This window comes from Triturus cristatus, chromosome 8, assembly GCF_964204655.1.
Source record: "Triturus cristatus chromosome 8, aTriCri1.1, whole genome shotgun sequence".
Classification (NCBI taxonomy): Eukaryota; Metazoa; Chordata; class Amphibia; order Caudata; family Salamandridae; genus Triturus; species Triturus cristatus.
This window is the reverse complement of record NC_140591.1, coordinates 249,155,382-249,174,078: the sequence shown is the minus strand read 5'-3', so window position 1 is coordinate 249,174,078 and position 18,697 is coordinate 249,155,382. Positions and strand designations below refer to the sequence as shown.

The 18,697-nt window shown below is 41.5% G+C and overlaps 1 protein-coding gene across 1 annotated transcript in view; it reads left to right on the top strand.

Moving 5' to 3' along the window:
* The window catches only part of LOC146801922 (matrix metalloproteinase-20-like), a 165,739-nt gene that overhangs the window by 40,503 nt on the left and 106,539 nt on the right, over positions 1-18,697 (top strand). The window contains exons 3-4 of the mRNA XM_085624069.1: positions 13,724-13,872; positions 13,958-14,083. Of these exons, the coding sequence (XP_085480195.1) occupies positions 13,724-13,872; positions 13,958-14,083 (275 nt within the window). The remainder of the gene's footprint in view (positions 1-13,723; positions 13,873-13,957; positions 14,084-18,697) is intronic.

The window sequence follows — 18,697 nt, the reverse complement described above, 5'->3', positions numbered from 1 at the left end:
TTTGCGTGGCTTTGCGTGATTTAGTAAATACAAAGTAACGCAAAAGCCACAAATTGTTCTGCATTTCATTCCTTTGCATCGGGTAGGCATTACATGGGTGTTCCTGCACACATAGAAAGAGGAATATGCCTTTAAGAAATGTTTTTGTGCACTAATGTATCCCTTTCTGCTCAAAAACAATCCTGCTTGTAATGCAGGCACTCTTGCACCATGGCACAAGAGTGCCTGCATTGGTGCTAATCACCCACAAGTGCACCAGCATGTACAGGGAGCTGACCAGCAACATATCTTGGTAAATATTATGTTGTTCAGCTCTCTCCTATACACGCAACGTAGCACAGCAACTTGCTTTGCTGCACTGCGTTGCATGAACTATCAGTAAATATGGCCCCTAGTTTTAAAGATAACTTTTGGAACTTGCAAGGAAAGTGTTGGTGCAAATATAGAGGTTTCTGCACCAAGTACATTCTAAAGTATTGAGTTCTTTCAAACCAGGAGATTTCATGTTTCCCCCATTGATAGTGATCTTTATATAATACATTTATTAGTTTTAGGGATTGCAGCTATTGGTATCTTTCATCTTTCCTGAAAGTTTTACTTCAAGATATCTATTCAAGTACTCAGTAGATAGGTCCACAGCAAACCATGATCATCAAATAGGCCAGCACAACTGTCATTCCATCCTTTTTAAGGTCCATACTGTGAATTTAGACCAGGTAATTTTAAATTCACAAACCCTTTACAAGCTATGTATAGTGGACAGCAGAGTAGATAATAAGTCAGATGAGTGGGTCAAAAAGCAAAGACTATCACTTGAGAGTAAATCCACTTGTGGTAGCCCAGTCCAGGGAATAGCCCTGTAAACTGTGAGTTGACATTTATTTTTGAATTAGGGGCTCCAGGAATAAAGCAAGCCATAATGATGAATTCAGACACCACTACCTTATGCACCTAGAGAAAATTACAGTAGGGTTTTGAATTCCACTTATTTTAATCTTTTCTTGTGGCTAAACAAAGTTTGTTCTGCTATACTGTTTAATCGAACAGTGCTGGAACGTTATCTTAATAATTCCTCTCCATCTGATTGAACACCTTCTAGGTGTCGAAAGAAAGAAGGACCCAGGGAATGTTCTCGTGCTCTGTCACTTCCATCAGGGTTACTGCTATTCTAACATTATCTTTTTTTTTCTGCTTCCTTTTCTTTTTTTTGTTTTTTTTTTAATTCATTTATCCATGAACAAACATCAAAAGAGAATAAAAGAGGGATACATTCACAGACTTAAGCGATTCCAGCAACAAAAAACAAATCAAAGCCATTTTTTGATATAATCCCAGGTTTGCAATCCGAATCTTTTTTTCCCCGGTCGTTTGAGCCTATACAAAGCAGATTCTAAATGATATATAGCCAAAATCCTAGTTCTCCCTTCCCAAAACGTGGGGGGATCAGAGTCAACCCATTTAGATGTAATACATAGTCTAACAATAGACATGCAAATGAATAGAAAGCAATGCTCTGATGCATACGCCCCACCATTGCCATCGCATGCTGCAACCCCAAACAATACAACTTCTGCAGTCAATTTACATGTTATACCTAAAGAAAAATTGAGGAAGTGTTGAACCTCAGATAAAAATACCGCCAGCTGGGGGCAAGCAAAAAACATGTGTACAGAATCGGCAGCATAAAGCTTACATCTAGGATACTTGTCCCCCCTTCCCGTCCTCCATTTAGCAATTTTTGAGGGTGTGTAATACAAATTGAAGACAGACATATAAAATTGACTTCTCAAATTCCCCGCAAGTAGAACTGAACTGGCCATTTCCAGCATCGACTGTATATCAATCGGGGCATCACCAAGTTTCCTTTTCCAGTTTTCCTGGTGGGTCTCTAAATCATCTGCTTCAGCTGATATTAGACATCTATAGATCTGGCCTATTTTACACTTAGCTGTGATCAGAATTAAAAGATTGTTTCGCTCTTCCTGAAAGAGACCTTTGGATCGGACATTGTCCAAAAAACTGTGTACCTGGAGATATTTAAAGAAATCGCCCCTCAACAAATTAAATTTATTCTGAAGCTCTACAAAAGACAATCGCTGTCCAGATTCATACAGATGCCCAATATCCCGAATCCCCGATTGCTCCCACCGCTGAGAAACCGCATCTTGAAAAATACTGGGAAGAACCCCTATAGATTTAAAAGGAGTCAGAAACGATATTTTAGGGATTTTACACATAATGCGTATCTTTTTCCAAATCTAAAAAGCAGCCTCCAGGACCTTGAACCTAGTCCTTTTATAATAGCTCGGCTCCAAAAACTCTACTAAAAGGTAGCGGGCATTATCACCTAGAATCATCCTGTAGATTGACGGAGTGAGAGCAGGATCATACATTACTTCTTCGCCTGCTATTAAAACCCCCAGATGCTGCAGCAGGGAAGCCCAATAATAGTACCTAAAGTTCGGCACATCCCATCCACCACGTACTCTAGGTAAGTTAAGCCACTTTATTGCCCTCCTAGTTCTCTTGTATCCCCACATAAAGCGTGAGCACATTCTTTCAATCTTGCTGAATAGAGCATTAGTGAATACCAAGGGTATGGCACGGAATAGATAAAGAAATTTTTGAAGTATTGCCATTTTCAGCACATTGGATCGACCATAAAGTGATAGATATAGTCTATTAAATTTTTGTAAAAGCTTATTCGAAGAACCCACGATCGGATCTATATTGATCTCTGGTATTTTCCGAACATCAGAAGAGATGCGAGTGCCCAAATAAACTGCCTCGGAAACAATTTCAACCTGTTGCGGGAGGCCTAATAGTGGCTAGCGCGTTCTTATATAAAGCCTGGATCGCTTCGATAAATATAAACGGGAGGGTATTCTAACATTATCATATATAGTTTTACTCTTAATGAATCCCATCTAGTATAGCAAGAGCAAATGGGGCCCTCAAACCCTTCAATTGGGTTACAAATATTGTATTACAGTATTTTACATTGCAATTCGGGAACACCATTGGCCTGTGCGATATACTAGAAAGTAAATACTTCTCCTGTTTAAATATGAGGGTAAGAATCAAATCCTTGATGGAGTGTGTAATCCAGAGTGATGTTCAGTAACAATTATAAACTTTGGCAAGAAGTCCTATTAAAAGGGTACTTTACACCTAGTAAAAGAATCTGTCTTCTGACTTATTACCTACCCCTTAGTAGCTCTCAAAACTTCCTTCAGGGTATATTGTTGCCTCCAAGGCGTCCACTGAATCCAGATCAAATGGTAGACTAATGGTCTTCGTATTTGAATGAATCACAACCCTGACATCAGCACATGAATGAAAAGTACATTAGGAATATCTTTGCTACTGCTTCGTTGTTAGAGTGGAGCACTCCACCTGAATCGTCTGTTTGCCTGATGTAATTCCTGGTCTGGTTTTTATCATTTCAATAGCCAATATTTCACCGCCTTTCTTCCCTCCATCATAATTTAGAGCATTTTCTGGGGTGCTGTGGCTATCAAAATGTTGTTAAGCTCACCTCTAGCCTTGCTCCAAATCCTGTAAGTTCTAATGGTGTAGCCCTTTTCATGCTGTGCTTTTAAGATAGATCCTAGTGCTCTAATATGTGTCTCCTCATTGTGGCAGTGTAGGCAATTAATGCCCCTCTTAGCACCGCTTTGGTAGGCTCCCAAACCATATCCCACTATTTTAGATTTAGTGGGAGCATTAAAGTGAAATAACATAGGAAACTAAGTTGATCTCAAATTTGCTTTGTCAGCATAGAGCAGTGGGGTCACCTGTAAGAAAATAGACCTACTACTTACTTACTTACAGTACAGTAAAGCTTTGCACTTCATCAGGAAGTTAAAGCACTGCATAGTAAGGGACAAACATTAAGGGGCATCATCCCAATGCAGAATGTGATCTCTGTGGATGCAGGTTTTCATACCCTCTAGTGGATCCATAATAAACTAGTTTCTTTCCAATTGATTAGTGTATATGCGTCATCCAATAAATAGCATTATTATCAGTGTTTCATTATATCAGTCAATTGCATTTTTTAATTCAGAATATTGGCTGCTCAATCTCTGGACCTTCAGATAGATAGAAAATAGAGCATGTTAAAAGGAGGAAAAGAAGGAAGTGAAGATTCTAATCACTGCAAGTAGAGTGGAAAGAAACAGAAAATAATATTTTAACAGCAAGAGAATATTTGAAGAGTGGACTTACACATGACACTTAAAGCGTGAGGGAATAGCTTCTGGGACCTAATCAGGCCCTAACCTCAGCCAATAACACCCTGTATCATTGAGAGTAAACTATGTCATCAAAACAGTTAGCAAAACACAGATAAGGAAATGAAGAGCTGGATATTTACTTATCACAGTATAATAGGCAGTCTGTCATGATTAACAACATCTGAGGAGTCAAAAATTGCATCCCATATTTCATCACGCAGCATGAACCATATGACCACTGGGCTTACATCCTTGAGTCTCTGTAGCTGCTTGCGGTTCACAAATCATCCAAAGACTCTGCAGCAAGGCCTACACATTGTTTGTGTGTTCTTCAAGTGGTCAAGCAAGTTTTCTGCATTTATTGCATTTTCCATTCAAAATCTTTACCAGAAGTAGAACCAGCCTGTTCCTCAGCAGGTCAAGCCATCTTTAAATTGAGGGCTTTGGAATCCTTAAATAATGCTTCATGTTCTTTATCATAAACAATAGATTAATAGCGAAATGTCCACTTCGATGATGAAATATTTTGAAAGATTGCAATTCCATCCCTTTTTAAATAAATCTCATTAGTTTTATGTGACTAACTTTTTGGATACCATGTTTTATTTGAAAAATATACTCTTGCTAGCATATCAAGGGTTAAGCAGTAGTAAAGCCCAAAGAGAACTTAAAATCCAACAAAATGGGTTCAGAAAACAGGCGGAGAGAAGGCAAAAAGTTAGGGTGTGACCCTGCAGAGAAGGCCTAGTCCAACAGGACCCATATGCATAAACAGCAGATATGACAAGTACTGTGTGCTCATTCATGCAGTCTGCCAGCGGACACTCTCAAGCTCCCTCCGCAATTGAAGTTGGGCCCTAGAGCAGGCCCCTTCACAATTCACAGTCTGAAACTGGAGACAAAGGGGCTGTGCAGTCTTCAGAAGATCATTCTGGGCCAGGTCACTTAGTCATCCATACTGCCATTGCATGTTGGATCTCCCCGGGGCCATGCTCCACAGCTTATTTTCTTCAGCTGCCTAGGCCATTTGTAGTTCCAAAGTGTAGATCCATATTGGTAAATCTTTTTAGACTATCATGCCAGAGGTACGAGACCATCTGCTTATCAATATGGGCAGCAAGCACAGCTGTCAAGCTTTTTTTTTAATTCTCTAAGCTTTCCTGTTTCATCAGTTCTATCATTAATGTTGTAATCATTTGTGTTATTCACCTCCTGTATGTAAACCAATTTCTACAAAATCCAGGCACTTGTACTTGGTGCATTGTTGTTGGAATGTGGTTTATTAGTAGGTGTAGGTAGTTGTCTAACACCAGCAATAAGGCCACAACTACAATATAAGGTCCAGTCAAGGTCTCAATAAATTATTCCTTTGCTCAACATTTGGCAGCTAGCTATGAGAAGGCAGGCTTAACTTAGGAGACAGCTGTGAAAAGCATTTAAAAAACAATACTTTAAATAAGTAAGACACAGTACACAATAAAAATCCTACACCAATTTATACAAATAGGAATTATTTTTATCATTAAAATGACATCATTTTCAATAGGATTGGGGCAGAGATCGGGCAAGATGGCCGCCGACTGACCTCAGTGAGATCAAGCGCCAGCTCTCACTCTCCTCGAGGCACCTTAAAAATGTCTGGCTGGATGGACTAAAATGGTTGCGCGGACTTACCCGGTACCTTTGCTTGGGTTTGATGCTCGAGTGTGGAGGGGTCAGCACAAAACGATATAGCACAGCGGGTCAGGGGAGAAATGGAGGTGAGCATCGGGAATCAAAATATGAGTAGAATGAGTTTTGTAAGAACAAGATTGAGCTTGGATGTATTAAAAGGCGATAGGATGTTGGGGTTTTTTGGTAAGAATCGGGGTGCATAACAAAATGAGTTTACGAATAGCCACAGTTAACATCTGCGGGCTAAACGATCAAAGTAAGAGGCAAAGGGCTGTAATCCTGTTTAAATATTTACGTATAGATATACTCTGTGTTCAAGAAACTCATATAGAAGGTATCAGAGGTTGTAACTTGGAACAGCTAGGATATAAGCTTATGGTGAATACTACACATGGTACCCGCACAAGAGGGGTAGCAATTCTCACCCGTAGGAGTGATGTAATGGTTATAAGAAAATCAGCTGATCAATGGGATCGGTGGGCTATGGCCGAATGTACCGTGGGAGGTGAAAAACTCACAATCTGTTCAGTATATGGATCAACCGGTGATGACCCGAATGTACCTCAAATTTTTGGACTCTGAACTTGCAATGTGGCCTATTCCGATTATTGTCTGTGGGGATTTTAATATTAATGGGCTGGGGGTCACTGGGATACCTTGGGAAGTAGATATTCTGGTAGGAAAAGAAGGGATTCCGTAGCTCTAACAAATCTGATTACTAATAATGGCCTTACTGATGCATGGGTTTATATGAAACCCAAAGACCCCGGTAGTACCTTTTTCTCAGCACCGCATAAGGCTATCTCTCGAATTGATTATTTTTTTGTATTACATCAGTTTATCTCTAATTTTAGGATTGAGAAGTATCCTCGGATACTTTCAGATTATAATCCAGTAGTTCTTACAGTTACTTTTACTGGGGGGGTTAGGCAAACCCGGGTTGGACTTTTGAACGAAGGCTCTTGCATGATCCAGATTATGTGTCTCATATGAATGGGTGGATCAAGGAATTCTGGGATTTTAATCGGGAGAGTGCAAGTGTCGGGACAGTCTCGGATGCTTTTAATGCGGGGGTCAGAGGGGAACAATGAGCTATAGCATGCATCGTCAAAGGAAGGAGGCACAACAGGAGGATGTAGTTAGAGACAAGTTGACTAAATTAGAAGAGGCGTTGACCTCGGCTGTTAACCCCTTCAGTGCCACGCCCTCTCCCCCTCCTGTGCCGGGCGTTACATTAGTGGGTGGGGTTCATGGCGAGATAGTCTCGTCATAGGCACAGTGCAACCGTGCTCCATGACGAGACTATCTCGTCATGGGCACAGAAGAGGTTAATATGGGTAGACCAACTGAGGATATAATTCTACAGTTGGCTGTGAATAAGGCTGAAGCTGGAGAACGGATTGCTGCTACAGCTGCAGAAACCTTTTTGGCAAAAAGAGAACACTGCCATGAGTTTAGCGAGCAGGTTGGGCATACCCTGGCTGTGAGATTAAGACAAAAAGCTGCTGCAGGAGAGATATCAGAAATTTTAGATGCTATTAGGAGTATAGTAGCTTATTTCCCGGGGATCCGGGAGATGTTTCGGCATTTTTATAGTAAAGAATCCTCAGAGACGCCGATTGCAAAACAAGAGTATCTAGATAAGATACCCCTGCATCGGATTGATCCAACAGATAGGGGGGCACTCGAGACGGTTTTGACACAAGAGGAAATAGTGAGTGCTTTGCAGAATCTACCATCTAGTAAGGCTGCTGGTCCTGATCAGATCCCCTTAGAGTTTTATAAAACTTTTATAGATATAATAGGACCTGATCTTGGCAAGCTCAAAGGGGGGACCTGCGCCGGAGTCGTGGGCCGGGGTGGACATAGTAATTTAAAAAAAAAAAGACAAACCCCCGAGGGAGGCTCATATAGGCCCATAACTCTTTTAAACAGCGATATTAAATTTTTTTTAAAGGCTATGGTAACAAGGTTAAACAATATCATGATGAAAACAATCCACCCCAGCCAAAATGGGTTCATAATAGGTCGGGGAACAACACAGCATGTCCGCCGAGTAATCACACTTTTTGATGCAACAGAGATCTCAGGGGACCCTATGGCTGCTTTGCTATTGGATGCTGAGAAGGGATTTGCTAGGGTCTCCTGGGATTTCCTGTGGGCAACTATGAAATGGTTTGGCCTGGGGGAAGGTTTTATCAAAGCTATTCAGGCATTATATAAGGCACCCACAACTCGCCTAAGGTCAAATGGTGGTTATACCGTACCTTTTATAGTAAAAACAAAGTTATAGACACTTTCAGAGGTAGCAGGAAGGGTGGTATTAGGTTATTATATGCTGAACTGGTTTCATTGAAGCAAGATGATTTAGCCATACATGTGGGAAAATGGATGGAACGGGTGGGTGCTGAGCCAGAGAGGTTCCTCGACTCTCTAGAATTAGGCCACACAGTTATGTGCTCAGCTGGGCTTCAAGCAAAGCACTATAAGACTGCTTTTGCACTTTATTATACCCCGGCGAGAATAGCATAGTGGGGTGGGTCAATAGGGACCTCCTGTCCGCGGTGTGATGCACCTGCGTCTGATCTCGTACATATGTTCGCATCCTGCTAACGTCTTGAAAATCTGCTAGATTCTATTACGAAACTCTTAGACTCGTCATTAGGGCTGAAAGTTACACTAACCCCCGCTTTGATTTTGCTTGGAGTTAGCAGTGGTGAACTGCAAGATCCGGAATATCAATTTCTTTTTCTGGCCATGGCTGTAGTGCGGATAAGCATTGCTTCTGCCTGGCTCGATCCACTCCCCCCTACATTTCAGCAGTGGTTTTCGTGGTTACTCTCACTGTTTATTCTGGAAAGAGCTATATATGAGAAAAAGGGTAAAAAGAAGAGATTGCTGGGACGTCGCATCTGGGCTCCCTTAGCGAGGTGGAAGGAGTCATAGAAAACTAAATAACCTTGGTTTATAAGCTGAGGAGGACTGGGGAAGATGTTCGGTGTCATATTAGCCTAAATGTTTTAAAACTCTGGGGGCAGCTCTATGTTCGACTCATGACAGAGCCTTGTTTAATCTAATTTTTGGATTATATTAGGGAGCAGACGTATTACTGCTTACTATTGTATGCCTTTGTATTTGAATGTTAATCGGAGTTAGAGCTTCTGAATGCTTATCTCCTTTATGACTTTTGGATTGCTAAGAAATTTGGTTGAAACCTCACTGTATAAATATGTTTTATGAGTTTGTGCTGATCATCAAAAAATTAAAACCTGAATAAAAAGAGTTTAAAAAAAAAAGAAATGACATTAAAACAATAATGAACCAATGAAGGGAACCAGAGATATTATTTTTTTTTTAAATACAAATTAAAACTAGTGCTTAGGATCAAATAGCGCTTAAAGGGTTAAAAAAGGTTACTCTTGACCAAGACAAAGTCAAGATTCCAAGCCGCCCACGTTGTAACACTTTTACACTTACTTCCAGAAGTGTTTCTTGATGCAGAAAAGTGGTCCACATCACCTGCCAAGGGTTCAGAAGCTTTGGTTTGCTATTTGGGGTCTGGGACTACAACTATTTATTTATAGATTTATAGAGCCCGCAGCTACCCAACAGGGTCTCCCGGCGCTGGACAAGTGGAAGCAGGGCCATGCAGGTGTTAGGCAACAGGTGGGAATAGGAGTCAGGCCAGGTCGCTGACATGCAAGAACTTTCGGAAAGCTAAAAGTGAATGACAATTCCTAAGATCTATTAGGAGAGCATTCCAGAGCTTTGGGCCCAGGTAAGAAAAGGAGCAACCCCTCATACGGATAAGACGAAACCTGGGGACTGAAAACAATGAGAGACTGGAGGATCTCAACTGTCGATCCGGCACATAAGATGTTACCAATCTTTGAATATAGGAGGGAGCAAGGCCTCATTTGACCCGAAACATGTAGCATATGGCCTTAAATTCAATGCGCATATTGACTTTAAACCAATGGAGTTTGTCGAGCAGAGGAGACGTAGAGGTGCATCTAGGCATATGGAAAAAAAGACGTGCAGGATGACCTGCAACTGGTGGACTGAGGTTTTGTCTGCACCCAAATACAGCACATTGCCGTAGATCAGCCTGGATATCACCAGAGCCTGCAAAACTGTTCTCTGAGCTGCTAATGGAAATAGCCAAAAGATGTTTTTAATCCATCTAAGAACAGCAAAGCAGTATGCCATTAACCTGAACACCTGAGGCTTAAGGAAAAGATTTTTATCAATAATGAAACCCAGGTTTTTAACTTTGGAGAAAGAGGCAGGCAAAGGGCCCAAAGTGTCAGGCCAATGTTTGATTCCCCAAAGCTCAGGGTTATGACCCAGAACAAGCACCTCAGTTTTAGTGCCTTTTAGCTTCAGGGCATTACTGGTCATCCACGGGGAGACATTACTCATGCCAAGCTGAAGCAGGGAGGGATGTTGGTGCTGGGCGGTGGAAAGTGAAATTATAATATGAGTATCATACAAAGGATATGAAGGGTCAAGGCACCAATATCCTGCACCTGTCAGCACAATGTAGAAACAGTAAATTATAATCTCAATGGTGCAACAAACCCAAATTGCAACTCTTCTACACTTCTGAAAGGAATTACATTTCCAAAATGAACATACAAGATAGTGGTTCAGCACTTAATTTCAACATTTGTTAGAAGTACATAGTGAAACATGTCTATTGTACACAATTTGTAACTTCCAACAATGTCATCATTTACTCTCAATTGATGTGATTTAAGAAAAAAAGAGATGAATAAAGATTTACTGAAAGAAGAAATTATCTTCAAATCTGTTTATTGAGACTAAATGATGACATTGTTGGAAGTTACAAATTGTGTACAATAGACATAAGTTTCACTATGTACTTCTAACAAATTTTGAAATTGCGCGCTGAACCACTATCTTGTATAATCTGAGTATGGTAGGGATACGAAAAGATAGTCAGTCCTGACTTCTCAGCAATGTCAGCCAAAGGGCGAACATATAGGTCAAAAAGCAAAAGGCTCATAATAGAACCCTGAGGCACTCCAGAGGTTAAAGCTAAAGTATTAGATCTTACCTCATTTGAAAAGACCTGGAAGGTACGGGCTTTTAAAAAGGAGATCAACCACCTCAGAGCCGGATCCACAATGCCGGCGGCTTCGAGACGGTCTATCAGAATGGAATATGACACTGTGTCGAAAGCCGCACTTAGATCCAGCAGAATGAGGGCAGAAGTACCACCGGAGTCAAGTTGTTGCCTGAGATGCTCAGGGGCCCCAAGAAGGGCAGACTCAATACTATGGGCAGGTCAAAAACCAGACTGTGAAGGGGGCAGCAAATTACGAGTTGTGACGAAAGAGGAAAGTTGAGTATTATCGTGCCGTTCCAAAATTTTAGAGAACACAGACAAAAGAGAAATAGGGGGAAAATTTGACCAACAAAGATAGCGGAAGGACACATGCATGTTTCCACCTCTGAGGTACCGAACCTGTGCTTAAAGTGGTATTGAGCAAGTAGGATCACAGAGAGGGCAGCCGTATCCAGGAGACTAAGTTTAGAAGGGGGAGGGGATCAAGAGGTAAACCAGACATAATGGCTCTCAACAACAGCCTCAGGGAAAGCAAATCCAAAGGAAGCCATGAACTAATCTGTGAGGAATCCCCAGACACAAGAACTTGGGGGAAGAATTCAGGGAGCCCTACCATTAGGTTGACAGGACACATTAGATTCCCTTACTGGGAGGCATCCACATCAAGTTGTCTGTTGATGGACTTGACTTTATTATTTAAAAAACACATCGCATTGAGGCTGGGAAAGCGAGGGAGAGGACAAGAAAGCACTATCTGCTGAGAGTTTAGTCACAATTTTGAACAAAGTTTTCGGATGTATGATGTAACAACGCGTACCATTACAACGCGGTATGTTACATCGCGGTTTTAACAATGCAAGTCGTTACATCGACTTGCGTTGGAGGGCGCTGGACATAGGAATAGTGTGAATTACTATTCCAACTCCAGTCTACGTACAGTAGGGAAGGTGTTGGAAACTAATTCACACTATTCCTTATCCTACAGCGCCCTCCAGTGCAAGTCGGTGTAACGACTTGTGTTGTTAAAACCACAATGTAACCATACCGCGTTGTAATGGTTGCGTGGTAAAGGATGTTTCCCAAGTTTTCTGACAGTTTTGGGAGCTTGAAATCTTCTCAATATAGAAGGTTGCACGAGCTGATTTACAAAGGGCATGATATTACTTTAATGCTCCCAAATACTCCAACTTAGCAGTAGACAAGTAATGTTTCCTCCGTTGTCTTTCTAAGGCTTTGCAGTATTTTTTCTCTTGTTGAGAGAGTCATTAACCAGGGGGCAGGAGGTTGGGTTCTGAGCTGTGGCTTTACTGAGAGAGGTAAAGCAGAATCAATGGCTGCTGTAAGCCATTGGTGCACGAGAGCTGGTCGTGATCAGGGAGGGAAACAAGAGAAGGGATTTTGCCAAGAAGCAATTTGTCGAGTACTAACAAATTAAGTTTGGACCAGTTCCTAGTTTCAGGCAATGATGTCAGCCTAGTAAAAGAAGTAGAAAAAAGCTTGATAGTAAAAGCAACTGCAAAATGATCAGTCCACTAAAGCTGGACAGGTGGTCCAACAGATACAGTAGCAAGATTAGAAAAAATAGGGTCCAAAAGGTGACCAGCAATGTGAGTGGGTAGTGAGTTTAGCAGTGAAAGATTGACAGTATTCATGTCCTCTGTAGATGTGGATGCTGATTTATCTTCGGGGTTTTGAAGGTGGAGGTTGAGATCACCAAGCATCGAGAAGTTGGCAGCCCGAAGAATGTGGGGGGCCAACAGGTCAGAAAGAGCTAAACACCAGTTGTGAAAAGGCCCAGGAGGGCGATAAATAAGGGCAGGCAAAAAGGTAATCTTATGGATAAAAGGTATAGAGAAAGCCAAGGCTTCACAACTCCCACAATGCACCTGGTCAATCCAAGTAAAATGCAGGTGATGCTTGTCAACTGGAGTTGTCCTTGTTGATGTTCAAGGTAGCCCTTCCAGCACTTTTCTACCTGTTGCTGATCAGGGAATCCACTCCTGATCCTTTTAGATAAGCAAATTCCTTTTGTTGTGAAGCCTTGTGAGTGCAGCAGGTGCAGTCTTTATGAGTGCAGCCTGCTCTTGCGCAGTCCAAGGGTCCAGCACGGCAGTCCTTCTTCTCCAGATGTTTCTTTTGGGAATTTCAGGGTCCATAACATCAATCTAAGATTCCAGAATCTCTGAGTTGCTCCTTGGGAAGTACAAGACTCACAATGCACCTGGCCAAATCCTTAAAAGCCCAAAGTCGAGCTTGCATATCATTTCATTTTAAAAGCAGCCTGCAAAGCACGACTGTCTTTAAAATGACAGTAGGCAACACTGCAGTTCACTCTTAAGTGCATTAATTCTACTGGATCTCCAAAACTACATGCCCTACCATATACTAGGTACTTGCAGGTAGGTTGTCAGTACCAATTGTAATTATACCTAATTACAATGTACTTTTAATCAGAGCACAGGCCCAGGGTATGGTAAGCAGAGCCCAGGGCACAATCAGAGTCAGAAAACCAACATCTAGTATTCAAAATGGGGGCAAAAAGTGGGTGAGCACCGCAAAAAGCCCTTGTTTCTTACAATTGTAACACAATTGAAAACAAGGTAGAGTGTCTTGAATCCATCAATGCTGAGAGTTTTAACAACTGTATGCAATGCCAAAATATACAGTTAACAGCTGAAATGTGATTACTATGCCAGTCAAGATGTCTTCTGTTTTACAGAATTGCAAAGTATACTCCGAGTATGAATCGTGCTGATGTTGACAGATCTGTGGAGATGGGACTTAAAGCATGGAGTACTGCTACACCTCTGAATTTTGTCAAAACAAACAATGGTGAAGCTGATATAATGATATCCTTCGAAACTGGAGGTACACTACCAAACCTTCCCCAGCAATATAAACTTTGAGATATTACTTTTACTTCCGTAAATCTTAACTGTTTTCCCCTCATCAGATCACGGGGATTCCTACCCATTTGATGGTCCTCGGGGAACACTAGCACATGCCTTTGCACCAGGAGAAGGACTGGGCGGTGACACTCACTTTGACAATGCTGAAAAATGGACGGCTGGCACAAATGGTACTTGATATTATTATTATTAGAATTCCTAGTAGTAAAATGTCATAAATAGTTATGAAACGTTACCTAAAGTCCTTTGAACACAGCAACGGTTTGAAGAGCTACGTTTTTCCTTGCACTTTTGATAAGGTTCTCCTCAAACTCACACGAGGGTATAGTTTGTTGTACTACCAGAGTTTAAACCTTCATATTTATACATTTTATTTCTTGCCTGTTAGGAATTTCCAATTAGAGAAATCAGATCTAGATGAAATTTGAGGATACTGCCACACTGCAAATGAGTCATCATGATATAAAATTCCACATAGTGTTGGTTGTTCCATGGGAACAGAGTAGGCATACTTTACAAAAAATTCTACCCCCTCTACAAATTACATATATTTTTGTACATTTTTGAACACTCATTGGAAATGCTACTGAAATTTCAGCTATATTGACAAAGCATAGACATACTAATCTTAACTCCACATTTACGTCCCTTGATCATATATAATATGCATCACTTATAACTGAAAAAAGGGGTTCTTAAGCCGTTGTTTGAACCATTAATACCTGAATAGGTATTATGAGAACCCTCAATCACGTATCTTAGGTGGTATTGGCGGTTTATCTTGATTCTCCGCCTTAATAATACGTGTCAGCATTATCATTGGGTCTCTTCTGTATGATGCTTCCTCCACCTGGAGGGAACCACTGATTCTCAGTAGTGATCAGAAATATTTGTGCAAAAAGGTGATATGGTGACGTTAAAAATGTCTTACTCACACTGCTCTCAAAAGCAATATTTATTCTGTCCGGTGTGTGAGGAGACTCTTAAAAAAGTAAAAATAGTAGTGCAATAGGTCAGATAATGTAACCAAAGCACTTTTTTAGTGTCCAAATCAAAAAAAGGTCGACATGTTTCTGCCCTTCTAGTGCCCCAGGAGGGGGTCGTTGGGCGTTCTTCAGGACCTAGTGGTTGTGAGAGCCGGTAATGCCCAGTTCTGAAAATAGATTTATGATTGTCTTCATACACATGAGGTCTAACAGTACCTCAAGGTTAGTGTTACCTACAAACAAAAAGACAAGTGGAATTGAAAGAGACAAACAATGATACGGGCACTGTACTAGGTGCTGGTAAAGCAGATACTATTGTGAAAAGGGCAATTCTTTATAATATTGTAAAGCAATGTTTAAAAATGGCAAATCTTCATTGTACTCAGAGATATCGGCCAAAGAAGTGGGGGGAGACGAGGGGGTTTCTGGTAATGTGAATAATTAACACAAATAGGAGGTGGGTTTCTCTATCTAGACCACGGTTATTGAGGCAAAACGATCATAGCCATGGGGGTAATAAAGCATAAAGAGAGATCGCTAAGTCTTAATTCTCTAATGAAGAATTGCTAATCTTATAAGCGGTATTATGCGTTTTTGCTCCGTAAAGCCCCTTGGTGATTAGTGCGTTAAGAAGAAAGAAAAACGGGTTACCTTGGAGCAGATCCGTATTGCGGCTGCTGCCTTGCCACCGTAAGCACGTAGCCTATTTTGTGGAGAAACAGGGAGAGGCAGAGAAGGAGGGAGGAGGGGGGGGGGAGGAGAGGAAGGGAGGGAGGGAGGTTGGGAGGTTGGAAAATACCGTTAAGTAGTTGCTTCCAAAGAGACTGGTTGTCGCCGAGAGGATTCTTCCTTGATGATCGTACCTCCTTTGTGGGCTAAGCACGACTTGTGCTGACGCTGGCTTGCAGGGCTCGTACAGAACGAGATCCCGTGTTTGGCCGATTTATACCCTGTCAGTGAAAACTGAGGGAGGACTATGAGGAATAGTGTTCCTTAGGAGTGTAATGCAGAAAAGAGTTAGGCTCACGGTTAAGTGCTGCGAGGTAATTCCTCGATGTGAAATAAGTGGAGCCCTCTTTGAAAATGTGTAATTAAAAGGTGATTTACATGAATCGGTGGTTTTTTAGTAAATCTAATATTTAGCGTTTGAAAGTTCTGTGGGGCTGATACATATGTATAGCCACATGAAAAGGTAGGGCAAGTAAAATCAAAGCTAACCATTAGCGTATCGATCAGAATATTTTAGTCAATTTTCAGGCACATGGCTAATTTGTAGTGATATATCAGTCATATTACTTAAAGTTCAACCAGGGTATATTATCATTCAGGCCCTTGGTGTCTGTGCTAAGACGATGTACCCATCTCTGTTCTCTTTCAAATAAGATTTTCTCTGCATTGTTCTTTGTTCCTACTAGTGTTTCAATTATGATCCATTTTAGGTCATCCACAGAGTGTTTTTGTTCAATGTAATGTCGGCTCATTTTTGTGGTCTCTCGTTTGCACTTCACGTTGCTTCTGTGCTCGCAAATTCTCACTTTGGCTTTCCTGCACGACATGCCGATGTATCTTAGGTTGCAGGGGCATGTGATCATGTAGACAACATAGGATGTGTTACAATTTGTATGTTGTTTTATGGTCCACTTGAGGTTTGGTGTTAGTTGGACAGTCTTGGTTGATGTTGTAAGGTGACATACTGAACATTGTCCACATGGGTGGTGTCCTATAACTGGTTGTAAGTCCCACAGAGTATTAATCAGTTTTGGGGGGGCAGGAGGTCGTGTGTGTACCAATATGTCTTTTATATTTCTTGTCCTTTTATTGGCAAATCTGGGTTTATGCCATTTTAAGGTGCCTGAGGTCAGGATACGCCAGTTTTTATTAATTATTTTCTTGACAGCATTGCTCGCTGCACTGTAGTTCGTGACACAGGTAGGTGTATCATCGGTAGGATCCCTCTGTGTTGTTTCTAGTAAACACTCCCTTGGCTGATTTCTGGCCCTTTTCTTACATTTAGAAATTATTTTTGTCGGATAGTCTTGTTTCAAAAGTTTAGAGCTTAATTCGTTTGCTTGTTTTTTGTATTCTGTTAGATCGCTACAGTTGCGTTTTAGCCGTAGGAACTGGCTATATGGTAGGTTTTCTCTTAACGGGCGTGGGTGAAAACTGTTAAATGACAGTAGACTGTTTCTGGCAGTAGGTTTGAAGAAGGTTCGTGTCTTAACAGTATCTTCTTCAATGTAAATAGTAAGATCAAGAAAGTCTAGCTGTGTGTTGTTAGCTGTGTAGGTGAATCTCAAGCATTCATCTTGTTTATTCATCCATTCATGAAAGTTACTCAGACTTTGTTGGTCACCTTCCCAGATCACAATGATATCATCAATATATCGTTTCCAGAATCGGATGTTAGTTTGGTATGGGTTCCTTGCATTATGTATGTATATTTTTTCAAAAGTGCTTACGTAGAGTCCCGCTACGCTCGGCGCAAATGTGCTGCCCATAGATGTTCCGTGTCGTTGTTGGTACAGTTTCCCTTCATACTCAAAATAGTTTTCAGTAAGCGCCAACGCGCAACATTGTAAAATGAAGTGCCGTGGGGTTTGATATGACCAGTCTTGGTCAAAAAGTATTGCCTCAAGAGTTTCTAGGGTTTTTTGTTGGGGCAGGCTGGTGTATAAACTTTCTACATCAAAACCTGTCAAGAGCATTGTGTCAGAGGAGAAGTTTTCATTTTTAAGAAAATTCAGTAGGTCACGAGTGTCCTTCAAGTAGGTTGGTGTCTTTTGAACCAGTGGTTTTAAGAACTGGTCGGCAAATTGTGAAAGTGGCTCTAGGACTGATCCTATGCCAGAAACGATTGGGCGGCCTGGAGGTGATCTACTCTCTTTGTGTATTTTAGGGAGGGAGTAGAAGTATGGTATTCTTGGAGAGGTCGTTTTCAGAAATTTAGAACTGTACTCAGAAAGTTTACTTTTCATTGTTTGGTGTAAATCTGTACAATAGTTTTTGAGAAATTATGGCCTGATTACAATGCCAGTTGGACCTGCTTCTGCGGTTCTGTAGAAGGCAGTCCTACTGCCATGGTCTCGTCGGAAGTGGTTGGTTCGATTGCCGGATTACGATGCATGACTCTTGTACTCTGACTGACCGCTGAAAGACAGGCGACTGGCGATATGTAAGCCTGCCTTGACTCGTTGCAAACAATTGATTTGGGGTGAATACTCACACAAATCAGCTTCTCACTGACAGTCTCTGGCATGGAGCCCTTTCTCCAAGTACCCCCTACACCACAGCAGCTGAACCCTGATGACTACGACCTTCTGGGTGCCGGAATGCAGAATGCCAGACTGCAGATGACTCCGTTGGTGGCATGTATCCTCATTGTTTGGACTGAGCACAGATCGCAACACTCCAGCAATGGGATACATGGTGCACAAGGCATATCCCTACATATGTCATAAATGTGTGCACATATCACATGTTTCTTGTGATTTTGCATGCACTTGCAGCAACATGTTCGGGGGTATGTGCACTGCTGTAGATGAGACCTTCGTGGTAGCAGCGTATGCATCGCAATACGGCGGGGGGAACTTTCACGGTCTCAGCGGTTGGAATCGGATTGCGGCCACGGTGGTGAGATGGAAGGTCCGAAAGGCATCATAATCAGGCCCTATGTGTTTAAAAAGATGCCTAACCTCCTGGAAAAGGTAGTGATAAAACTTATATGATACAAAAGCCCTGCAGATTGAAAAACAGAATAATCGGGAAATGGAATGCAGAGCAAGGTGAGGACTCACATAA